Here is a 27,128-nt window from a genome sequence, read left to right on the forward strand (position 1 = left end):
GTTACAATTATATAATGCATCCAGAATGTTTTATTTTCACTGGAAAAAAGTTTGTGAAATTATTATAGTTTCATTAACACATCCAACAAACATTTCCATAGTAGTGCTACGCCCCTTGTGGGTACGTACTTACATGTTATTTACCACGGCTACAGATACCTTAATCTCAGGGGGATAGGTTCTTTGTTTGAGAATTCCAAATAAGAAAGCGTTTTATAGCCAAGAGGATATAGTTAAATGCGGATCTATATTCTGAGAACTAGACAAAATACAGAGATAAAATATATATATGTATAATCGAAAAGGCTTCTTCTTCTTTTATTATCAAAAAGGCTTCTTCTTCTTTTAAAGGGCTTCTTCTTCTTTTAAAAAGCTTCTTCTTCTTCTTTTAAATGGCTTCTTCTTCTTTTAATATGGAAAGGCTTCTTCTTCTTTGATTATCGTAAGGCTTCTTCTCCTTTTATTATCAAAAGGCTTCTTCTTCTTTTAATATGGAAAAGGCTTCTTCTTTTATTATCAATTTCTTCTATGAACAAAATATATGCATGGCTTCTTCTTTTTATTATCGAAAAATAGCCATTCCCTTTTATTCATCGCTGTTCTTATTTCCTCTATTCATATCAATTCTCATTTCTTCTTTCAGCAGCAATTCTTATTATCTTCTATATTCCGCCGAGATATTCTTATATTCTCGATAAATTCTTCTATTTATTCTTTCCACTGCAAATTCTTATTTCTTCTTTGCCACTGGAAAAAGTCTTATTTCTTTCATTTATCGCAAATATTTCTCTTTACCATATCTCTTCTCAATAATATAGACAAATCATTATGCTGCATTCCTTGTAGAGAATTGAACCAAATCTATAGAGGATTTTTAGGAGCGTCTAATCTGACAATAGCGCCTCCTCCTAAAACAACAACCAAGGGAAATAACCAAGATCGCTAATAACAAGCGCTACCGATGGCCCAGTGCGATTAAGAAAAAGCGCAACCGAAAAGTGCTTCGGGGCGTCTAATTTGACACAACGCCACCGGGGACAAACAACCAAAACACTGACGATGTTCTCGTCAGGAAAATAAGAGAGCTAGATTTCTGAATTCGTTCGTTTACTTAATAACTTTCCTAAACGTTTCATATGCGGCCATATTCTTAATCCTTTTAATTTACTATATACATCATTCTATTTACTTCTTTTATAGTATTTGAACTCTTCTTTTACATATTTCTCAATTTACTATAATATATATAATCCATCTTCTCCGCTCTAAGTTTTTTATAATCTCCTTCGCTCCTATTTATATAACGTGCTGTTATCTCTTGTCGATTCCGAGAAACAATTCCTCCTTGCAACATTCATTGTGTCGTGTGAAACTGGCACGTGACAGTAGGTTCATATATACAGCTGTACAGGGGGCTGTTTACCAGAAAAAGCCTTTCTATAAACAAAACACGTATCTGTACGTATGGCGGCAAAAACAATTCAAGCAATTTTAAGCGTGTTTTTTTTTTAAATCTATTTAAATAAAGAAAATCATAAAAAATTATTTCGTAAATAAAAATCATGATTTTTATCCACCCTGGTAAACAGTAATTCAAAGGAGTGCCGATCTGAACGTGGATGCTCCATTGTGGGTGTCCCTTCATTAATTTTCGCCTGTCGGCACTCTCCTGCATCGTCGCGATCAGGGACTGGCCCATTGGGTAAAGGGGACATTTGCCTTCTGGCACTACCCCGTGATAATTATTTTGAGTCTCCTCGAATTCAATGCTTTTCAAAACATACGCAAGAGGATATACAATGGGCAAATTTAACCATTTTGGTGAAATTTAGTGAAGATACACGTATAACAGCTCTTGAACAGGAATACGTAACGAGACATTAATCTACCGTATAATCTGGGTTAGTCGAAAAAGCTTCGTAGTTTCTTCTGATAAGGAGGAAAATTATGACATTTGTAAAGTAGATTAAAATGGTGACTGAGAGCCTAAAATGATCGACTTTCGATCTCGGCATTGAAATTCCCTGATTCGAATCCAGACTTGGGCATGGATGGTGTTTGTGAGTGTCCCTTCATCAATTTCAACATATCATCACTCATCTCGTTTAGCCGAAAGTGGCACAAATGCGAAATAAATGACCGAAATACAAATACAAATGTGTAACAACATTCAATAACAATTTATCAAAAATAATATATTTTGTACAGTTAAGGTAGGATACATGACAAAGTGCTTCCCCGATGGAGTAGTGGTAACGCCGTTCTTTTGTAATCAAGGAATCCCGGGTTTGATACCCGGTGGAGGCACATAGTGGTTCGGATTCCACTTTAAATTGTAGGTCCAGTCCCGACGATCCTTTCTGTGCGTAAAGTAGACTTCAAAACAAACAAGAACACATGATAAGGAGGACAATAAAGTACTGTTAAGCTGAAAAAATAGAGTTATTCCACAGTGACAATGAAACTGCGTATCGACAAGATACATTGCGGTTGTCAATTGTGTATTTAGATTGGTACCCACACCATTCTACCCTGGGCAAACATGGTTAGCCAGTACGCCCCTGGCCGCGATTTAACCAGAAGTGGCAGAAAAGCGACGCAGATCATGAAAAAACTCTGAAAAGTTCAAATCGACAGACACAAAGGGTAAAATACGTAGACGCGGAACATGCACACTGATGTTACTGCCATTCAAGGCTCTTCACAGTCTCTACTGCATCGCCACACAATGCGGGTATTCGCCATGGCACACGATGGTGGAAGTTCCCTTGAAGGTCAATGATAGCCTCCTTTGTAAGAAGGAGCGCTGATGTACGTGCTTTCTTTAGAAATATCCTTTTATTGCCCGACTTGTCACGCCTGCCGCAAGGGCAATGGAGTCACTTTCCATGCAAATGGCCTGGCCAGAAGAGTGCTTTGTATTAATTAGGAAGCGCAGAACAAAAAAAAAAATGTAATTTTTCATAACACACCGCGAATCGAATTGCACCGGTTTCAGCAATCCTTGATGAAGTGGGCAATTATTTTTATTGTAATTTACTCGCAACAATATGCTCTAGATGCCGCAGTGCGTAACGAGGTATGAATATTCATAGACAAATTCAAACAATGAGGTAAATACGCAAAAGTAAAAGTTTAATTTTGTATTTGTATTTTGCCATTGTACAGTCGCAGGCAATAAAAATTGAACACTTAGATCCTGAAATACTGGCTTCCCTGCAAATCGTTATGTGTATTGCGTAACTCTACGGCGGTGGTAGAAGTTGCAATTGAAAATTTGCTATGAAAATCCACTTATCGCCGTAGAGTTATACCCTGTCCGAGCTATCTCTGGAGCAAGGCCGCGCATAGCGTCAGAGAAGAGGAGGAAATCGAGTGGGCAGAGCGAAGTAGTACACGCTGCTGCGAAGGCTGGTAACTGTAGTCGCTTCCCCATCCACGCAATCCCGTTCCCTCTCACGTGCTCATTGGTGGAACCGTCTTTCGTCACTACTTGCGCAGAGACTTGTTTTCGTTCGCCTGCTCCGGAGATAATTGGGACAGAGTATAGACAACATAGAAGCGAGCATTTCAGGATCTACGTGTCCCATTTTGGACTTTACATCGCTTTTCTGTCTCTTTTGGCTGATCGTGAAATTGAACGTGGATGATGATTAGATAAAAATGAACAGCAACACTCGCAAGGAACACCGATCAGTGCCCAGGCCAGGACTCGAACCCGGAACCTTCTGTGACAAGAATGTGAGAAGACTAGTCTACCCGCCCGGTCACCCAGGCAGCTATGTTCTTGTTTATCATTTACAATAGAAATGCACTCTTTAATCTTCATAACAAGCTTTCGTAATGGGTATTGAACCCTCTCTCCAAAATTTGACTGGATTGTACACTGTTAAAAGTTACCGTGCAATTGAGAATATTCTACTCGTACCGTTGAAATTTACGATTCTACCTGTTAATCAGCGTCGCCACATAAGGACAAGGAGGGGGGGCATTTGCCCCTCCCTGGCTTTTTCCTGAATGTTCATTTTTGATTTTGCAAAGCAGTGAAGATATCGACAACAAATTTGCAGAGATGTACGTTAGAGTTCAACAAATATGTGAGCACATTGATGTGGTGCCAACACGACCTCGCTGCACTTCACGGCAACAGTATCGTCAAAATTACCCATCAGAAAGTATAGAAGTGTACTTTCGTCTACTTCATATTTTTATAATGTGTTCATATAGTTAGTTAGCTTTGTGTTTAGTGTTTCATAAATGAAACGTATACCTGCTTCAGTGTTAGAAGTAACCGTGAAATTTACAATATTCTACAGTTAAAAATTAACATCCTACCTCTTAGTTTAGAAAACGATGCACAACCGTTTTTTTTTATTTCAATTTGAATACTTTATCGTGCATAGAGATAAAAAATGATCATAAATTACACTTACTTATGCCATGAATATATTGTTTAAAATTGATCATTCAAATTACATTAATTAGGGCAACTATATCATGGCCGTTGCTAGTTTAAAAACGGTCACGATCCTTTTTTTTTTTAACGGAAGTTGAGTTCCATCTTATCCAAGGTGCACCTAAATTTTCAACATACAAAAAAAATAATAATAAATAAATTGCAGAACACACTCCCTACCCAAAAGTAAAAGAGCATTTCTTCAGTAAACATTCTACAGGATGTCTTACAGTCTAGTTTTAGCCCTTATGCAAATATTCCTGGCGGCGCTCATGCTGTTAATTTACAAAAAAACGGGGCTCAACTGTTTTTTGCAGGCACAATTATGCAATCTTTATATGCTATAAAAAGATGAGGCGGAGAGAGGCCTATAGTGGAGCATTGAGATATAAGAAAAAGTTTCAAATGTAAATTTGAATTAATGCTTTAAAAACGGTCATTGTCATTTTTTTGGACGGCACAGGAAATTTCCTCACCAATGTACCGTACAACAACATCGCAGATATACACCATGTCTATTGAGAACAGTTGGCATGCATAATATAATGGAAAGTACATCCTCTATCGGCTTTTCATATTACCTTCGGCTTCTATTATCATCGGTACTGGGAAACTTATTCTAGCTCTTGTTCTCTATTACTTTCATCTCCATATTACTGTATGCTACGCCCTCCCTTGCCCTGGAAAACAAATGCTACCACTACCTAGATAGAGGCGGCAAAATCTCCCTCGGACAAGCGAAATAGCGTTACGGTCCAGGTTAAGTTCGTGTGTAGGAACCGGTGACCAACAGTGCATAGCAATAAGCCATATCGAATAAAAACAAAGACATATGTACTTCCAAATTACCACCTCTTTACCTGTAGCCGGGAAGCGGCTAGCTGCATACCTGAAAATCACGGGTAGCGACATGCATACGAAAATGATATAGCCCAAAATTAACACGAAAATAAAAAGTATATTCTATTCATAACCAACAAAAATGGAATTATTACAGGTCCCCACAGTTGCACTCTCACATTCTCTCTCAGATTCAATCCTCATGGGGTCATCGACACAAGAAATTATACATGACATGTACAGGTTTTATGACGACAAGCCCTAATTATTGCATTCTCAATTAATTTTATCTTACTTTTTGTCTAATCAGGTCATTTGTGATTTTGCTCCAGTGCTACTTAAATCCTAGCCAGCCCTTACTTAAGTTCACCTTTTGTTTTTAAAAAAGAAACTAGTCGGCGCGGTGACCATACATTACTTGACCAGTATAAACAAAGGCGTCTCAACGGCAATTACATTCACGTGGGCGGACGTTTTCCTTTTACAAGACCTCACGTGGTTCCAAACATAACAAATAACCTCCGTTGAGTGGCGCAAACATATACTCTCTAGCAGGCGGGACTTAAACACTTCGCCGCGACGAGCAATTCACATTACCAGGCAAATACTTTAACAAATAATCACATATGCGACCGGACATAGCTAGCAGCGACACAGCGCTGACACATAAAAATGAACAAACCTCAAGTAGAATATACAATTAAGCGGGCGGCGCTTTACTCTAATAGTACGCACTTTAAACAAATACAAAGGAGCACAAACAACAATGAATTTAAGATCATAAAAAAATATCACAAGGAATACGAAAAATTGACCTGAGACGAATAGATTACAAATGACAAGCGCGACGGGAGTTTGATATGAAGTTCGAGTTGAGTGGGCGTTTTCAAAATGTCGACGAATTTCAAGGGCGTTCTCTAAATCAATCGGGCCGTCACGTGTTAAGGTTCACACAGATGAATACTTTACCATCTCTCAGCTTCCGGGGTGCATCCTGGCGTCTTTACGGGCGATTGAAAACACATAGTATCCACGCGAAAGGTTTCCTGGGTCGTGACGATGAAGATGCAAAAAGAGTTCAAACACCTAGTTCCCCGGCTTCTCTTCCTCTCGGGATCGGTGGATCTCCGTGGTATGGCGCGGTTCGGACGTCGCATCTGAGCGGGCGTCGTCGGCGTCGTCGGGGCGTCAACATCTCTCTCTACGTCTCTCTGTCGCGGTTGGTAGGCGTCGTCGGGGCGTCAACGTGGCGGATGGTAGGCATCGTCGGCGTCGTCGGGGCGTCAACATCTCTCTCTACGTCTCTCTGTCGCGGCTGGTAGGCGTCGTCGGGGCGTCAACGTGGCGGACGGTAGGCATCGTCGGCGTATCAATAGGGCGGCGTTCGACGTTCTCTCTCTCTCCATGGCGGCGGATAGGCATCATCGGCGTAGCTTCTTCTGACCTCGGGCGAATCGACGTAACGCCCCCATCTCTCTTCTTCCTCTAGCCCGCCATAGTTTCCGGTGTTCCTCGTTTCTCAAAAATTATAAATGGCGTAAGGTAATCACGGAAACACGGTTTCGCTTCAACTTCCCCCAGCGGTTGAGGTAGGCGCACTCGTGTAGACTTACTGCCTAACACACACACTGGTGTTCGCACAACACAACAAAGTCCACTGTACACGAAAGGTAGCACGAAGGTGATCTCGTTCCAAGAATCGCGGCAAAACTGTATATGGAGAGGTAGCACGGAGCTGTTCTCGCTACAAGGATCGCGGTAAGACTGTGTATGGAGAGGTAGCACGGAGCTTCTCTCGCTACAAGGATCGCGGTAAGACTGTGTGTCGAAAAACCATGTCCTTCGTTTTATTTAGATTTTGAAAAACGACGCTAGGCGATCGTTGAAGCGACGCTTCCGAAGAGGTCAGTCCACTTTGCTCTATTGTCTCCAAACTAGGACGTACCGTGTCCGAAGTTGACTTGCGCGGATTAAGCTTCCGCCTGGCTGTCGCCCATAGCTCAATTGCAATCGCTGTCCACAAACTGATCAATTAGAACCGATTTGATCTGGCGTCCGTAATTGTCGCTTGATCGTGACGAAACTCCACACATCTGTCCTTGCACATATGCCGCTGCGCTGGTATAAGTTTCACATGAATCGGACCGTTGGAAACCGAGATATTTAAATGTTTGTCATTACGGTCGAATTTCCTAAGCTTTAGACGCATAGCGTGACCCTTCAGGTGCTCACCCTTAACACAAGCGAATGTCTCGTTCCTCCCGTCGGCTTGGCAAAAATCAAATATGTAATCTTACAAATTAAAACACTTAACACTTTGAATCAACACGTCTTTTTACCGCTACATACATGAATAATAATGATAATAATAATGACGGTAAATCTGACTGTCACAACCTCGCCCCTCTCCTTCTTACAAGGATTTCGTAAGCGTGAAAAATTCGCTCTACACAGGGACAGAATTTTTTTGTTTACAAATCCTCGAACACTCTGTATATAATATTGACCAACAAATACATTAACACCCTGTATATAAAAATTGACAAGCAAATACATGAACACCCTGTATATAAAAATTTACTCTCCGCACTGCACTGACACTGTGAACTTTCGGTTACTTAACACATATAATAACATCCTGAATATAAACATAATATGGAGAGTATATATACAAAACAAGAACAAGATGTGAGCATTTACGTGTCAGCTTGCATTCTTACGTCGCTCTCTTTCGTACCTGGGCGAACCGTGTCTCGAATTTGGCCTGTTCGGGTCTCTCGCTGGGCTCCATGGCATTCTTGCTCCACGGCGACCTGCATCTCCCCGATCTGACTCCGGGCTGACCGATCTGCTATGTGCGTTGCGCTGATAGAATCCATCCCGGACGTGGCCGTTCTTAAAAAAGCCATCGTTTCTCCTCGGCGAAGCACGAGTCGGACCTCCACGCCGTCTCCTGCCTCTAAACGGGCGTCTTCGTCGCGGTGAAGGTGGATCTTGCAGCTGGCGGTTCCTTTCAGCCCCTGGAGCGTGGTGCTGTCCTCTCCATCCCTGCTGGACTAGATGAACGCGCGGGTGTTTATTCCGGTGCGACGAATCATCTTCCGGTCGGCGCCGCTTGCTAAACTTCTCACCCCTGGTTTTCTGCCTCTCCTCCTCGCACTGAAACAGGTTTTCCAGTGTGAGGGACATCGCGTCGGCGTCAAACACGCATGCTCCATTGAGATGACGACGAATCTCGTGTGGGAAATGGTACACCAGAGCGGCTATTATCTCCGCCGTGGTCATTTGGGGTTGCAGAGACTTGAACTCATTGTAACGTTTCCAAAAGTACTGGGCATACGTGAGTCCTCCGCCCCTGTCGTATCGTTCGTTTCGCACCTGCATCAGCATCCTCTCGACCTGCAGGGGACGTTGAAAATAAGTGAGAAACGCTTCTTTGAACTCCTCATATGAATTGAAGTTCCCCTCGTTCCTGTCCATCCAGTTCTTGGCCCGGTCCTGCATTAAACCTTTCAGAATCAGAAGCCTATCCTCGTCCGTCAGACCTAACTCACGGGCGGTAGAATTAAATTCCTCGAGGTACGTGGAAGGAAGAATTCTGTCAGCACCCGAAAATTTTTTGAAGTGCTTCCGGTATTCGGGCGGAAACAGAGCTCTCCTGGCGGACGGTTGTAGTAACTGTAAATCCTCGTCCCTCTGCTCGCGGCGCGGACTCAACCGTGGTGACGCAGTGTTTTCTCTTCGAAGGGGGCGGGGCGTTCCTGGAGCTCGCTGGTCGCTTTCCCCGTTCGAACAAGTGGCGACGTCGGCTGCCGGTGGTGACGTCAATCTGGGCTCCCGCGACGATTGTGAAGTGCCGCTGCTAGTCACGCTCAGTTGACGCACTTTCATCTCGAGGTCCTCAATTCGTTCGGAATTCCCTTCGGCTTTAACTGAAATTTCTGTCAATTGTCGCCCCAGGGTGTCTATGCCACGGTCACATGTCGCTTCCAGCTGCACGCATTGTCGGGCCATCTGCTGCATACCTTCCTCCTGGTCGCGCACGCTCTGAGACAGTGTTGCCATCTGGTTCTCTTGCCGGTCGATCCGCACGTTGGTGTCTGCGATTTTGGCTTCGACACGGGATTCGCATTCCTGTACCCGAGTGACGAGTTCTTGCGTTATCACCTCACCGGAAGTACGGATGGTCTCCTGGAGGCGGTCTTCCGTCACTCGCATCTGTGTGCTGATGGCCTCTATCTTGCTTTGGGTAGCTTCCATCTTTGATTCTAGCGAGGCTTCGATTCCGCTTCGCGTAGCTTCCATCTTTGATTCTAGCGAGGCTTCGATTCCGCTTCGCGTAGCCTCCATCTTGGCTTCGAGCGAGGCTCCCATCCGCAGTAGCATCTCGATGATCTGTTGGGAGTTGGTACCACTGAGGCTAGCTGCTTCGTCGACCCGTTCTGCACCTCCCGGAGAAACCTGTTGCGCGCTGGTCTCCTTGGCTTGCCCCCCGCTGTTCGGTAGACTGGTTTCTTCACGTGGACTTAACGGGAGATCGCACCGGGAACAAACCTGTCTAGCTGTGCCGACGTTTTCACTTTCTGGGAACTCCTCGCTGCAGACATCGCAAATCACCCTTACGTCACTCATGTTTAAGTTCTCGATGCGGCGGTTGCGCAATTTCATGAAATCAAATATTCAACCCTCGGTCGATTCTCAATGCTCGCTGACAAGCGTAAACGTGAGCGCTCACAATATATACCAATATATTTTTAAACAATTCACAAACGAAAAAAGATAAGGGCGGTCGATTCCCCTTTTGCCAGAACTCAACTTAACGCCTAATGCCATATGCCAAAAAAAATTTTAAAATGCCTAACGCCTTAAGTAGCTGCCCTACTACCTTGACAAAAATAAACGCCTAATGTCTCAATTACCGTCTCACGTCAAAATAAAACAATAAAATCTCACAATGAAACACAGTTACATGACACCAAAATACGCCTGACGTAGCCCTTACAAAAAACGACATATGCACCTGCACTGAGGGTGCTTTCGATTTAAAATATACCGGTCCCTGTGTTCGCGGCGCCAAAAATGTATATGCACCTGCACTGATGATGCTCCCGATTTTAAAAAAACCGGTCCCTGTTCGGGCGCCAAAAATGTATGCTACGCCCTCCCTTGCCCGGGAAAACAAATGCTACCACTACCTAGATAGAGGCGGCAAAATCTCCCTCGGACAAGCGAAATAGCGTTACGGTCCAGGTTAAGTTCGTGTGTAGGAACCGGTGACCAACAGTGCATAGCAATAAGCCATATCGAATAAAAACAAAGACATATGTACTTCCAAATTACCACCTCTTTACCTGTAGCCGGGAAGCGGCTAGCTGCATACCTGAAAATCACGGGTAGCGACATGCATACGAAAATGATATAGCCCAAAATTAACACGAAAATAAAAAGTATATTCTATTCATAACCAACAAAAATGGAATTATTACAGGTCCCCACACTTGCACTCTCACATTCTCTCTCAGATTCAATCCTCATGGGGTCATCGACACAAGAAATTATACATGACATGTACAGGTTTTATGACGACAAGCCCTAATTATTGCATTCTCAATTAATTTTATCTTACTTTTTGTCTAATCAGGTCATTTGTGATTTTGCTCCAGTGCTACTTAAATCCTAGCCAGCCCTTACTTAAGTTCACCTTTTGTTTTTAAAAAAGAAACTAGTCGGCGCGGTGACCATACATTACTTGACCAGTATAAACAAAGGCGTCTCAACGGCAATTACATTCACGTGGGCGGACGTTTTCCTTTTACAAGACCTCACGTGGTTCCAAACATAACAAATAACCTCCGTTGAGTGGCGCAAACATATACTCTCTAGCAGGCGGGACTTAAACACTTCGCCGCGACGAGCAATTCACATTACCAGGCAAATACTTTAACAAATAATCACATATGCGACCGGACATAGCTAGCAGCGACACAGCGCTGACACATAAAAATGAACAAACCTCAAGTAGAATATGCAATTAAGCGGGCGGCGCTTTACTCTAATAGTACGCACTTTCCTCCCGTCGGCTTGGCAAAAATCAAATATGTAATCTTACAAATTAAAACACTTAACACTTTGAATCAACACGTCTTTTTACCGCTACATACATGAATAATAATGATAATAATAATGACGGTAAATCTGACTGTCACATTACATTAAAATGACTTAGGGATGACACCGAGACGAGCTTGTAAAAATGGAGACGATAACGAGACAGATCTCTGAAAAGTCGAGACGATACTGAGACGTAATGATCGAGACATGGGTATGACATTGAAAAAAAATACTTTATTTTGCGGTTTCTTCAGATATACCGAGCACTTACAGAAAAGTCACACATTTTGCTAATTGCGAAGTCATTCCATTAGCAGCTATTGAGCGCCTTCCCGATGGCGCAGTAGTAGCGTCATCGCCTTGTAATCGAGGGTCCCGGGTTCGATTTCCGGTGGAGCCACATAGTGGTTCGGATTCCACTTTAAAATGTCGGTCGTGTCCTGATTAGCCTTACTGTGCATAAAGTGGACTTAAAACACCAACTCAATCAATCAATCAAATCATTAGCGGCTCTTGAGAACCTGCGCTGCGTGGTTGCATATATATGCATATAAACTCCCGTTTAGTCCCGTAGCCTCGAAACGAAGCGTCAAACAGGAAAATGCTATCAGCAAAAGTAGTTGGCCTTCATGGCCTCTATAAGCTGTGAGACTCTGTGCGGCGACACACAATATTTTATCTTTATACTATACGTTTCGACACTCGAGAAGATACCAAAACTTGCCCTTGGATTGATTTAGTGTTTTAATTCCATTTTATGCACAGTAAGGCAAATTGGGACTGGGCCTACAGTTTAAAGTGGGATCCGAACCACTATGTGCATCCACCCGGTATCGAACCCGGGACTCTGCGATTACAAGGCGACGACGTTACCACTGCGTCATCGGGGAGGCCTTGCCCTTGGCGATTAAGAAAGAGACATGTTCATAAACCAAGACGAGGCCGAGAGTGAGATAGACTGCCTAGTCCCATCTCGTCTGGATACCATCCCTAATGTGACTGAATAAATAGTGTAAATATTTTCATTGTCAAGTCAAATGTATAATTGATGCATTTACGGCCAGATAAATAAAACTGCAACATGGTCTGTTTAAAATGGGTAAGAATTAAACAATTGAACAATTAGAATGTGCACCCTTCAGGAATCGAATCCCTTGAAAACAAGGATTGTCTTATTTTGTAAACGCATTTAAATGTTAAAACTGGAAATAGTAAGAGGAAACTGTACTGCAAGTGTGGTGGTTTGGATACAACCTTGCGAGGCATGAAGAGCCGTTTTGTCAGACATAGTCCCTGAATTCTCTCCGTTAATTTGCATCCTTTTTGGTTCTTAAATAATTAGGATTACTAGTTGTGGCAAGGTTATATTGTTATTGATGACGTAAAGTGTAGAACCAACCAAGACTTTGCAGCATCCAATGAAATGGTTACGCAGGATATGGCTCAACCGTGTAGCGATTACCCATATTACATCAGAATTGCATTTTACTGCCAGAAATTCACGTACCATAACGTTGCTGAAGGTACTTGGAATACGTATTATGATGCTGGTAAATGTTTACTCGCAGTTTAGCATTCGATACAAGAGCCCGTGCTTTGCCATGCGTTACGTGCTTGGAGCCAGGTCAAAGACTCGGTCCCTGGAGTGTGTTTACTTCTCGCTTCTCTTGGCTAAATGATTGCGTCGCATGCGGAGTCATGGGAGCTCTAATAGGTTGCCAACGTATGGAAATTTCATCTTTTGGCAAACAATCTCGGGGATGGCGTTGAGTCATGTGACACACATAACTACGCGTGGGACTAAATGTAATAGTTTGCAGCTTTTATTAAAGTTTGTACTTTATTAATTGGTTGAAATTGAAGCTAGCTCCCAGGATAAGCGCACCTGTCCTATAATACAGGGACAAAGTCCCTTCATCAATAATGATAACAAAGTTTGAGTTTTTTGTTGTGAGTTCACTTTATGTACAGGCAGGCTAATCGGAACTAGACTCTCAGCTTCAAGTGGAATCCGAACCACTATGTGCCTCCACCGGGTTTGAACCTGTGATTACAAGGCGACGACATCATCACTACGCCATCGTAGAGACTCTCAATAACAATAACGAGGACGCGGCTGGTGAATTAGAAACTGTATTGATTAGAATTCATCGTGGAAAGATGAGCTCCTCACCAAAGCTAAAACTAGTAATGGTATCAAGGCGAGTCACCTAATGAAATGCTGCTCGGAAAGCCATAACTCTCAAAGGAACTTTGCTCTACGGACAGTTTAGTTCTTGAATTTTTCTGAATACACCTTATATAGTAGCTCTCGTGCTCACCGAGTTGCATAGAAGGGAAATGTGGAAGAGCGTAAACATATTATAATATCTTTGGGATATTGTCCTGGAGAAAGGATATCGGAAATATCCGGATATTGGAGGATATCCTAGTTGGTTCCTACTTTAAACTGTAGGTTCAGTCCCGATTACCTATTTGATTATAAGGTGGACTTTCAACAAACTGACAAACAAACCTTTGTCCAGATCTCAATAAAGATGCATGCATGGTATACAATACCCCAATTTCTTGTGCGCTGCACTGTCTATGTACTTAACCTGCAAATCACATAAATAAATTTTACCGTTATCTATCAGACATAACATATTGGCATTCTAGTTAACCCTCTGTTGAGCACGTTGTAAATAATACGTGGATGGGTACTTGGGGTCTTTTAAGACCCCAGCTTTATGTTTTAAGGAAATTGAAATTGGTGGATAATATATTGCATGCACATCATTACTGTAACTCAAATAAGTGTTTTCACCTTCAATTTATTTTATCTTTGCGATAACACTGCAGCGAGGCCAACCAACAATCCAATTCTGAGAATTCTCAAATCTCCCTTAGAAATTTCAAATAACTCCTGTTTCTACACCTACGGAAAGATCACGATATAACCTTTCTTTTTTATATATTTGACAATAACAACATAGTTTTACTTGTTTTTAACAAATTAGGAACATCACAGTCTATAATCATGTTTTCAGACCTTAGATTAACCACCCCTGGAATCTAATCCGGGTCTCCCGCGTACAGTCAGACGCCATACTGACTGTACCACCGAGGCTCTGGATTGGAGGTAGGCAGGGCTTTATCCATAATTTTCCATCGAGGATGGGGAGTGTATAGCCTTTTGTGAAGAAGTTTAAATGTAAACAATACATTAGCTAAGTTGGTATCAAGAAAATATATCCCGGAAACGGGACTTGTTGCGTAATACTGGTCAGCCAGACCAACTGACAATCAGAATTCTGAAAAACAGCAAATGATACTATAATAATAATAATAATACAAACATATAATAATAATACTAATAATATAATATAATAATAATATCGAGCGGTAGAAGAAACAATAAATCGAAATATTCATTGGGGTCCTCAAAGACTCCAAGTGCCCGTCCGAAGTGGCATTATATTTAGGACCAATTAACGAAAAAAATATAATTAGTTTTTCCGTTATAATATGACGATGCTATAGAAAATAAATCAAAATAAAATATTTCAACCGTTGGCGACACCGGTATATATAATTTAGTCGTAACGTGTATAACCCCAATTGAAAGTCAATTTGACCATTACAGCCCACAAATATCCCATGATATTGTATCATCAAATCCCGTACATGGTAATGTTTTTGTTCTCATTCCTTAAGGAATTCATCCATTTTACTTCACTGTACCCTGAAGAGATGAAAAACATTCAAAATTCAAATACAAATAAAGATTGAATATATGGTAATCGCGGAATAGCTGCTTAAAACTCATCATGAATGATCTTGAACCGTGTTTATCACATCAATAAACCGTACATGTAAATGGGAGCCTAATTCCCTTATCGCTGTTTTCACAGTGAGCAATGAATCTTGCGGCGCGCAGATTTATACCTCAAGGGCAGGACCCAAGCAAATATTTTGCGCTCCTTCCCTTCCTCATAATTCCTGCAGTCAACAGTTTAATCTGTTTTGGAGGTGTGACTTCTGTTTGCAGGTCAAAGTATAAGAACGGAAAATACATTCTTTCACCATGGGCTTATCTCTGCCTAGTAAACCCTTCACAGCCAACGAAATTTTCAAAATCAAATCCAGCAGAAACCGTTAAAAGTATGGCAGAGGGCATCCCCGATGCCAAACTGGTAACGCCATCGACTTGTAATCAAGGAGTCCCAGTTTCGATCCCCGGTGGAGGCACATCACACAATGGTTCAGATTCAAGTCCCAATTAGCTTATCTGAGCATAAAATAAACTTGAAAACTACTTCGGAACTTTTTGAAATTGTGGTAGAAGATAACTGAGAATTCCTGACATGCAAAACATAGGCTAATTGTTCTTGGTAGACAATCCAGTATTGAAACCAGAATGTTTTGTTTCGGTTTTTCGGATTCTAATGTTACAACTTCTGGAAACATTATTGATCACATTTTTAACCCAATGACGGCAGCAGGGGACGGATATTTCCGGTCGACCTCCCCCAAAACAAAGAAGGAAAAATAGACAAGTAACTGTTCTTTCAGCTCAAATATGCATTTTTATGGTATATACTACAACCTTAGTGACAATCAAGTTCGACCAGTCACAAATATAGGAGTGCGTTGTGAAAGAAGGAGAACACATGCATATGCTGAACATATTTTATTCAGCAGGCTACATGGAACAAAGGAAAACATAAATTTCCGCTGCAACGCAGCAATGTATGGTGTCCACATAAAATAAAACATTTTCGTCCATCTACACGTGACATTGAAGTTCGACCACTGTTAGAGGGGATCCTGTTTACCATGGTGTGACGCCGCCCCGTCGGCGAATAACTGTGGCAATGCGTCGGGGCATGCTGCGGACGAGTCGTTCAAGGTATTCCACATCGATGCGGTGCCATTCCTCCTGCAGGCAGGCGATAAGAGCAGCCACTGTCGTGGGTCCCCTCTGTTGCACACGTCGCTTAAGAACACGCCACACATTCTCAATGGGCGAGAGGTCGGGACTCGATGGTGGCCATGACAGAGTTCGCACGTGATGGCGAGTCAACCATTCTCTTGTCAGCCGCGCTGTATGAGGCCTGGCATTGTCGTGTTGAAAGATGAGACGCCGCCTGTGGAACAGGTGCCTTCGCACTGTGGGAAGATGCCGCTCCAGTATGCGTGTATAGGCGTGTGCATTCACAATGCCCTCACAGACGTGTAGTGGGCCAACCCCAGATGCCGTCATGCATCCCCATACCATCACAGACGCAGGTTTCTGTACCCGACGTGCATAACATTTTGCTTCATTCTGTTCCTCGTTCCGACATATGACTGTTTTCCGTATTTTCCCGTACACAACATTGAAAATGGATTCGTCCGTCCACAAAACCCTGTTCCACTGCCGAAATGTCCATCCCCGGTACATTCGTGGCCACCGTAGTCGATTCCCTTTGTTCAACATGGAAAGGAAGGGTTTACGTTTCGCCTTGTACACTCGGTAACCGCATCGCTGTAGGTAACGGCGAATGGTTCTGGTCGACACTTCAATGTGAAAGCGTTCTCGAGTCCACGGTCGTAATTCGGCCACAGAAACATGATTGTTGGTCTGGATATAGCGCCTAATTATCCGTAGGTCACGCACGCTCAGCAGGCGTTTTCGACCGGGAGCCTTACCTGGCTCTGTAGTACCCGTATTTTGGTGGTGTTTGATGATGCAGTGGACGGTTGACTTGGGTAAGTTCAGTTGGCGCCCTATTTCCCGTTCACTGAGTCCATCCCGTTGTAACTCCACCACTCTTCTCCTCACGGTGTTGTCAATAGGTTTGCCTCTGGCCATGGTGATGATGCACTGCGGTTCCTCGGTGCACAGCACGCGCGTATATACGGCGGACTCCATTATCTTGTCCGTGACGTCATGCGTCCGTCGAATGCGCCACTATCTGGAATTTTTCCGTATGGGTCTGGTGCCTGGTCGAAGTTCAATGTCACGCGTATAGTTCCCCGTTTTCGTTCTTTACGTGACCTTGGGTGCAACATGCTGGGATCACGATTCTTGCCTGCTCACACGCCTCCTCTTACACACATGCGTCACTTCTGCGGGTCACCCATTCCACCGCCTATGCCTCTGTGCATTTAATCACGTATTCCTTTCTGGTCGAGTGGGCCTCCCCCATGGCGCAGTGGTAGCGTCATTGCCTTGTAATCAAGGGGTCCCGGGTTCGATACCCGGTGGAGGCACAAGTGGTTCGGATCCCACTTTAAACTGTAGGTCCAGTCCCGATTAGCCTTACTGTGCATAAAGTGGACTTAAAACACCCACTCAACTCAACTCCTTTCTGGTCGAACTTCATTGTCACTAAGGTTGTATGTATACTTACACGAAGCCCATTCTTTTCGTTTCCTCCCTTTGAATATAAAATTAAAGCATTCAAACCGGAAAACTCTCTCGTATCCACACCAATACAATTATATTCCTCAGATACCAACGTATTCAACAGAATTATTTTTGTACACAAGCCCTTCTGATCGACTATAGATCTCTACCTCTACCATATAATCTCTGCAATGTAAGGATCGTGTAGGATAATGCTTGATGTAAATTCTTTACACGTGACGTGAACTATGTGTACCAATCAAATTTTGAAAACACTTTTCTTTTTAACTAGTTACGTAGAGGTGTTCGTAATACAGTTTCCATTAAAAAACAATAAAGTATCGTATCGAGCGAATTCAACGTCGCTTGTGTTTTTTCGTCCGGTTTCCAATCCACTCCAATCATGTGTTTTTTTCCCTTAATGCTAATGGCGTGTAGACACCTACGTCACGCACAGCGCTTGCAATCAACACACTGAACTGAAAGGGTTAAAATAAGCAGCGACCATCACGTGTAGCTGTGGCGTCATATCCTGTACTGGTCATTGACTTTAACCATGGGGCATCAGGTCAGTGTCATTCACAATTTAGAACATATCGAATAACGAGATAACAGCTATGTTATTGATAAGTTTACACTCACCTATGCGATTTGATCAACTTCCATTCTAATTAAGCAGAATATATGTATGTTTGTTTGTATGTATGTGTATGTATGCTTTGATGTTATGATGATATTAGAGACTTATCTCTGTTGAAGGTGGATAAATAAATAATTAAGTAAATATTCATGTTTCTTGAAAATCAGAAATATTAAGACCAAATGCAGATGTTTTTCGTAGTTTGTCCTCATTTGTGTCTGCTACTTCTTCCGGGACTTTAGTGAATACTGAATTCAAAATATTCGTATATTGGAAATCATCATTACCGATGTTCATTTTATGCACAGATTGGGTAATTGAGTAATTATCAAGAAGTTTAAAATGGGATCCGAACCAATCAAATGCATTGCCTCTCATTTACCATCATTATTCATAGATCTTGTTCATTATGCAAATAACCTGGAAACCTATGTAGAGTTTATTTCTGAAAGTATGTCTGCTTAAGCCAGTAAATTCTAACTGAATGCTGAGGAATTTAGTACCAGAGGGCATGATCGTAGAAGTTACGCCATCTTTCTTTTAGTAGTTAGTGTGATTCATCTTATCATTTTTTCCAAACTGGGTCCTTCTTTCTTCAAAAACAGCGAGGCAAAAATTATAGTTGTGAGTCTCCACCAGTATTACTAGAATGAGTGAAATAATCAACCATTGTATCACTCGCCTATTGCCAGCATGTTATTCGTCCTGAGAGCAGAAGTAGGCTATACATTCTGTCGATGAAACTTCAGAATGACGGTACGCCAAGTAGAGCAGTGCAGTTAACTAAAATTAGAATCACAATATCCTTTAGTGCCTTTAAACAATTTACCTGTGAAGCCATTAGACCACGTGGATGCCAACAGGCTTTTTGCATTTTTTTATATTGGCAGCACTCGCTTTGTTCTTCGATGCATTTGGTTCTTCCTGCACGCGACAATGCAGAAGGATGAATAATCGTGACGATAAAGTGCATGAACGGGACAAAGGAACGTATAGAATTGCCATTCAAGTAGTCTATTGACTCTCGTGTTACACGAAGTTCTAAACTGCTGCAGGAGATGAATTACCTTGTGGACTGGACAATAGTTCATTGGCAGTAAACAATGCTTTCCATTTACGCGTTGACAGTGCAGACTGAAACATGAAGTGAAATTCGAACCGTGTGATTAATTATAAGGTGAAAGCCTTAACTTCTACGCTTATATTCTGCTGCTACCCGGGCCACAACTATTTCAGGGTCTTTTTCATTTGGTGACAAAGTGTGGTCAATGTGTCAGTTCTCATTGTTGACTTCTAAGAGCTTTCTACGTAGACCGTAATCCGTTGCAATTTGCTTCAGGTAGTCCCCCCACTTCTGTACTCACGATTCTGGATCCACAACGAAATTTTGTGGCATTGAGAAGAGGAAACATTTACGAAAGTTTGATTTTACATTTCTTTAAAAAGCGAAATGTTTAAGAAGTATTGACTGACGTTGTCAAATGCATCCAACATTACTATTTATGTATCCTAATGTCAACTTTATGTCCATGTATACAATATGCCAGCGTAGATTCAGGCTTGTTGTCTATAGGTCATGCCACAATGATCATTTGACTTCCTCAACAGTGTGTTACAGGATGAGGAGTTCAGTGTTGCTTCCGTGTTCGTTTATGATTCTTGCGCTGTCTACGTCTTGTGTTTTCACGAAAACATTCGTTACCAAAAGATACAAGTTAATCGTTAGGAGTCAACATGGGGGTCAATTTTGTTAGTTTTCATTTGGGCAAAGTTGTCGGTTGCGTATTTTCCACATGCCCGTCACCATATGACTTCTTTGTTCAACTCATTCCCATACTTTACCATGTTTTCATGTATGCCACATTTTGTGTGTGTGTGTAAAGTTGGGCCATAGTATAATATGTCCAACATTTCTGTGGGAATACTGTCGCCATTAATAGGGTGACCATAATATTTTGACACAAAAATGGGACAACTCAAGGAAGTCAGTTCTTCCTCCTGAAAAATCGGCTAGGCTTAATTACAAAATTATTGTTATTATTAACGTATTATTGATTAAAGTATGTGTCACATAAATGATACATCAAACAATAAATGAAATATGACTTCCCGTTGCCAAAAAGTATTAATTATTATAATCTCGATATGACTTACATAGTGTTTCTTGTTTTTCTGGTCAGCCTTTGATGTTATTCCTACGCCGAAGTTAAGGAATGTCACAAGCATTTATCAGACGAACAAATCTTCACAACAACTTTATTCTTCACCAACTGTTCATAGAACTCCCCGCATATCTGTCATACAAAGCGATATTTGTTTTTGAGTTTGTGTCAAGATGCAGGAATTTAAATTCAAGATGGAATACTGTCTTCGCTTCTTGGCCATGCTTATTCATTGCTCTACGAATAACGGAACACACACAAAGCAATACAACTCTGGACACGAGCTAACTTTAACAACTTTTGAGAATCTCAACATGAAAATAGCTACCGGTATTGAATATTCACGACCAGAATTTAAAACAAACAAACCATTTCTGAAAAAAAAGTCATGTCTAGTGAAAAGTGCAACTGAGGTGAGTCAACTAACAGATAATGCTACCTAGAACAGAGAGGTTTCATAAACATCAGAAAATGTATTATTCAATTAAACATTTAAAAATTAATTGGTTGATTTTAGAAAATAATGTTAATATTTTTCTTGTACAATTTATAGTTTAATTTTCCAATAAAATATTAAGGCTTTTAAGTAATTTCAATTTATTTTTGTAAAAAAAAAAATGAAATTCAGCAGTAACGAGTTGATCGCCAATATGTCCTGGGTTGGACCCAAAAATATATGGTAAGCCTACCAATGGTCACTCTAAACATTAAAGATGCGAGTTTGAACCGGAACTCGAGGCATTTTTTGACACATTTGCTTTAGAAAGGTGGCAGAAAAGCTAAGTAAAAGACTAAATTCTCGGGATAGTGAAAAATGGTAGAGGGGTGGACAACATTGCAAGAAATTGAGGCTGCGTGTCTCTAACCCAAGAGGCGTGGTTCAGTTATGAAAACTGCCGACTTCCGGTACATGTCGATGCATTCCAATGATCACCAGTCGCCTTTGCTTACGGAAATTACCAGTAGAAAAACATCGTGTTGCAGCGTTCGAAAACAACTTGAAAACGACAGTGGAAGCGATATTAAAACAGGACATTCGTTTGTTTGTTCCCACCTGTTTTCGTGCTTGAGCACAAAAGGAGTCATCCACCGGTTATCAGTAATTTATTACTTCCTCCTGCGACTTTTCATGCCACGTTACTTGCACTAGGAAATTATTTTCCCGCTTGTGCTCCACGCACACGTAGCAAGAGAAAACAAAAGTTTTACGGCTCGCAATGAAATGCTTTGAGGCTCGTTGCCATCACACCTGGAAAGACTGATAAGGGAGCGAATCAAACAACTACGAAGGACCATTGAAAGCGTTCCTGCTGATAAGTACGCCTACGCAGCTCCGTTCCTTGCGACGTTGACATGGAAAGTTTATCTTTCTATTCCATTATGAAGAGCATTGCGACGTGATTCCTCGCATCCCGATTTATAAGGTCTCAGCTAATGCACCTTTATGGTACATCAATATTAGTTGTAAACATCTATGCATTACTTCAACACAGAGTCGCATTTGAAAATAGGGATAAGGGGTAATTCCCCTGGACTTACTCTAGTTGCTATTTTTCGGAACTTGGAAGGGATAGGAGAGGGACTGGTATATGTGGATTATTATGGGCGAGTCACAAAGATTATATATTAAAGCATTAATTTATATTTTTCAAAATTAATATGTTTATTGACGCCACCAATAGGCTACCCCAGACCACGCTACTTTTCACAATTACGAGAATTGAAGGAATTTTCGTTCGTTTATAAACACGCCGTGGTTACCAAATACTTATAAATTCTCAAATTTTTGCATTTACTTTTATTTTAAGAATAGAGAACGTTTACACAGAAGAAATAGGTGAGTAGTTGCTGGGGCTTATTTTAGATTTTTGTTCTTAAGTAATGAAACCATCATGCACTGGAGTTATTGATTACTCAACATCAGTAACAAAAAATGTAAGAAAAATAGAAAAAATAATTAATAAAAATTACACAGATAATTGGTGGCAAACTTGTGCAGCCTGGTCGTATGCACTCGGGATTAAATTTAACTTTTGAACGCTCGTAGCAGCAAAAACTAGACGCTAAACAGGTAAACACGAAAGTTGGTGCGGCTCTACAATGTATAATATATTGCTTATACTATATATTTCGAAATTGGGGAGACGAGAAGAATACATATGTTCATAATTTGAGGTGAGGCCGAGACAGACAGAGAAACAAACACGCTTCTGAAAAAAAAACAAGGAGATACTACCGTGTTCGTCTCTATACTATTTGTTTATTTTATTTATTTATTTCATTGGAACACAACTATCATTAACCTTAGAAATCTGCACGTTGCTTCTTGTGTTATTGACAGAAATATAGCAAGAAATTACATGAAGCTTGAAACAGAGTGCATTTTTGAATACTGATACATTCGGCCACAAATCGTTGGAGATGATTTCATTTACTAAAGGGGAAGAATAAGTGCATTAAATTAATTAATCCATGTGTTACTAAGCTTTCAATTAATTCCATTTTCGACTTGTCAGGAATCGCTCATAATATGTATATTCTTTCTCGTGTGGTATCTTATTTAGTGCTACTTAATATTACTTACGAATTTCAATGTACGCACACATGAATTATTTTGTAATTATTTCTTATAGAACGTTCTTTCTCATTGCAGGATGTTTTCACTAGTCCCACTCCAGCCAGCATCTTGAAATTCTCATCTTGTCTACAATCAGTGATGCTTCTGATGGAGTGCCCGGTGTGCCTAGAGACCATCCCGCCTCCGGCCCACCAGTGCTGCAACGGCCACCTCATCTGCCGCCGTTGCCAGTCCAAGAGCGATCGCTGCCCCGTCTGCAGGGTCCACTTCTCGAGGACCCGCAGCCTCTTCGCCGACCAGGTGATCGCGACCATCAGGGACACCTTCGGCCTCGCGCTCAAGACGGAAGTCAAGTCCCCGATCCTCCAGCCGAAGCTGAAGCACCGGCTGTTCTTCTTCAAGAGGCACTCGATCCCCAACGGCTCCTCCAAGAAGGCCAGTCCGGTCCAGATGGTCATCATCCCAACCAACATCAACACGGCCGTCATCGGGAAGGACCACGAGGGCGTCGCCTACAAACCAAAGACTGCGAGGGCGGAAGCGTTGCCCGGGAGATGCTCCAGACTGTCTCACAACAACGACCACAAGGTCGTCGTCGCCGAAATTGCCAATTCGTCGGTCGGGTTCTCGGCGCCCGGCACCCCGGAGAATCTATCGGACGACGACAACAGCCAGCCCGACTTCGCCGCCGAAGAGTACCACTGCCCCGTTGCGGAAGGGTGCTGCAAGGTCGCCGGCCCCCAATCGACCCTCACGAAGCATATCCAAACGCAACACGAGGGACCCATCGTCCAGTACTTCTCCCCGAGGTTCAGCCTGTTTCTGCCCTCGGAGATGCACCAGGGCGAGGCGAAGGTGACGACAGTCTGCGTCGACGGCAAGACCTTCTTCCTGAAGCTTCTGGACGACGAGTCCTCAGAGTCGACGCTGGTGTGGGCGTGGATACTGGGCGACGAGAAGGACGCCGAGGGGTTCCTCCTGGAGGTTACCCTGAAGGGTAAAGACGCAGACACCAGGGCGAATCTTTGCAGCCCAGTCTTCCCGCTCTCCTCGTGTTCCTTCCAGGAAATCTTGAGGGATGCAAAGTGCGTTGTGATCGACCAAAGCTTGTTCCAGAGGTACTCGAAGTCCGACGGAAACGGGAGAAAAAGACTGGAGGTTAACGTGCGAATACACGCCCTTGAAAACGAGCTGTCGGACGACTTGTGATTGCTTTCGCAGAAACTTCCTAACAGACATTAGCATCGCCATGCGAAAGCCATTTAAAATTTTAGTGTATTTTTAAAATAATGTTTGTAATATCCTCATTTTTTACCGGACTTTGATCTCTACAGGTTCCAGTAGAGGAAATGAAGCACCAAAACTAAACTGCATTTCACCACAAATGCAGATTTTTATGTATATTTCTGGAGGAGTCGCACTCGAACGATAAATTAATAGAAATGTATGCACTCCTTCTTGTATCGCAATACTCTGTGTATCTAAGAGGCCATGTAAAATACCATATTAGCTTACACATTATAATCAAAATGTAAATTTGTACATCGTGTTATATTTTATCATCCCAACGACCTGCATAATGTATACTACTTTCGATGGTTTCAATAAAATAAATGTCAACTCAGGGAAAATCATCATTAACGCAGGTAGCAGGATGAGCTGAAGCTGAAGCGAGGGGTACGACATATTTTACACATGAGTAAATACAACAGCAGTCCCTTGGATAGATACTACAAACTGTAACCAATATCATAAACAGGTTCCACTGGTATCTTGTTTACAGTTTCTACTTTCTGATTATTGGACAGTTCACTCTCCGAATAAGGGCATGACTATAATTAAGGTTTTAAGATAATGTGTACACAACAAAGCTTTTTATCTATCCATACGTTTCTTTGTATGTTCGATAAGCAAGATTGCGACAACCTGACAGAACGACTGATTGGATAGAACAGGGTACAGGGGTGCCCAGGTAAACCTGGAAAAGTCCTCCAGGGGGAATGATTTGTAGTGCTACCAGGAAGTAACCATTGCGTTCGGACGATGCACCGAAATTTGAGATAAACTGCAAGAATAAATCAACAGCGATTTTTTCTTACGGTTGTAACCATTGACGTCTAATGCCGAAGACCATGATTGAGAATTCGTCCTGCAAGAAGGCACCCTCTAGAAATCGGACACAAGAACGCCCACATACATTGCCTCTTCATTGCATTTTCTTATATGACTTGTATCCGAGCTCAACCGCTCTTAAAATTTCAGTTGTATTATTTTGTTAATTTTTCATCGCCTATACTTATTAATACAGGATGTGTAATGAAACTATAACAAAACGTCCACAAAAACGTTGGAATTCGCACAAAAAACCCTGGTCGATTGGTCTCAGCCAAACAAGAACCTAATCAAGCTATATACTAGATAAATAAACCATAAATTAGCCTGAAATATATATAATCAAAATAAATTATAATTCCAGAGGTATGTTTGCAGAGTCAACAATTCGTTTCTACGCTCCTCCCAAGTAAGTAAAATATTTAACTGTGCATGTGATTAACATTGATGGCCTGCTTCTTTATGGAAAGTAGTAAATGTTACATATATTTAATGCACATTGTTTGTTTGAATTTTTGTTTTAAGGCTAATCGGGACAGGACCTACTGTACTGCTTAAAGTGCGAACCACCGCCGGGTACAAACAAGGGACTCCTTGATTACAAGGCGACGACGTTACCCCTACGTCATCGGGGAGGTCAGTTCACATTGTTTCAAAGATGGAGAAATTATATCTTCAATTTCAAGGAGATTGAGAGAGAGATTTAGAAAGAGATATAGATTTGTGACATACATTATTGCATTAAGTGGGTAAAAGGGTGTCCAAGGAAGAGGAGCGTTCCCACTGGGATCGAACTCTGGTCCTCTTGATTGCGTTAACATTACAGGGGAAGTCCGTTCAACGCTCTTGTTTTCCAATACCATCAGACAATGAATGTGAGCAGTGAAGATTCGTTTCACCTTAGAGACTTTCCTTTCATTGATTGATTTGTTGTTTTAAGTCCACTTTATGCACAGAAAGGCTAATCGGAACTGGAGCTACAGTTTAAAGTGGGATCCGAACCACTACGTGCCTCCACCGGGCATCGAACCCGGGAACCCTCGATTACAAGGCGACGACGCTACCACTGCGTCATCGGAGAGGCCCAGACTTTCCTTTCAGTTAAGAATTCTAACAAAAATGAGCGGCGATAATGGAATAAACCAACCAATCACTCCCTCTCACGAATCGCAAAGAACGAACACACAGCATTCCCAAACCTGATTCACTCTGCCGCTTGTGGGCAATTCAGTAAACTGAGGCACGCGGACAACTGCTTCACTGTTGTGGACAACAGTTTGGTAAACATAGCTGCAGGTGGATATTGCTGGAAGCACGGAGTCCTTTCTAGGAAGTAACCTTTAAGAAAGCAATAAGCAAGGTTAAGTGATTGCAAAAGCTGGTAGACGTGTTGCGCAAACTGAACGCGCTAACCTACCAAAGTACACATTGCAACAGCCACGCAACGACTTCGTCATTTTGTCAATATTGTCAATACTACCACTGCAAAAATAAATGCAGTGGTGATACTCCCGCTCTAAGATTGATATGTAGTCATAGTGCCTTGAATAGTTTTGACCGCATTTTATTTATTTATTTATTATTATTGAACTCAACAGGTTTACACCAATTTACAGAGTTCATATTGTAATAGTACAATTTCTTATACAATACATAGAATAACAATACTGTAGAGTTTCATAACATATTTCCATCTATTTTTCTAGCCAATGTATTCATAACTGTTTTCTTGAATTGTGAATATGACATTGTGAACAAATCGACGCTTTTATTATCTTTCTCCATAGCATTGTAGACCGAACAGCTACGCACTCGCTCCGAGTGCCTATTGTACTCTTGGGCTCACCTAGCCTCCT

The 27,128-nt window shown here is 41.9% G+C and overlaps 1 protein-coding gene across 1 annotated transcript in view; it reads left to right on the forward strand.

Moving 5' to 3' along the window:
• Positions 1-24,769, forward strand: part of LOC146004198 (uncharacterized) — a 43,354-nt gene extending 18,585 nt beyond the window's left edge. Inside the window, exon 2 of the mRNA XM_083142867.1 lies at positions 23,236-24,769. Within this exon, the coding sequence (XP_082998993.1) occupies positions 23,236-24,369 (1,134 nt within the window). The 3' untranslated portion in view covers positions 24,370-24,769. The remainder of the gene's footprint in view (positions 1-23,235) is intronic.
• The last annotated feature ends 2,359 nt before the right edge of the window (positions 24,770-27,128 follow it).

The sequence above is a fragment of the Lepisma saccharinum genome, chromosome 1 (assembly GCF_977018435.1).
Source record: "Lepisma saccharinum chromosome 1, izLepSacc3.1, whole genome shotgun sequence".
In the NCBI taxonomy this organism is placed as follows: Eukaryota; Metazoa; Arthropoda; class Insecta; order Zygentoma; family Lepismatidae; genus Lepisma; species Lepisma saccharinum.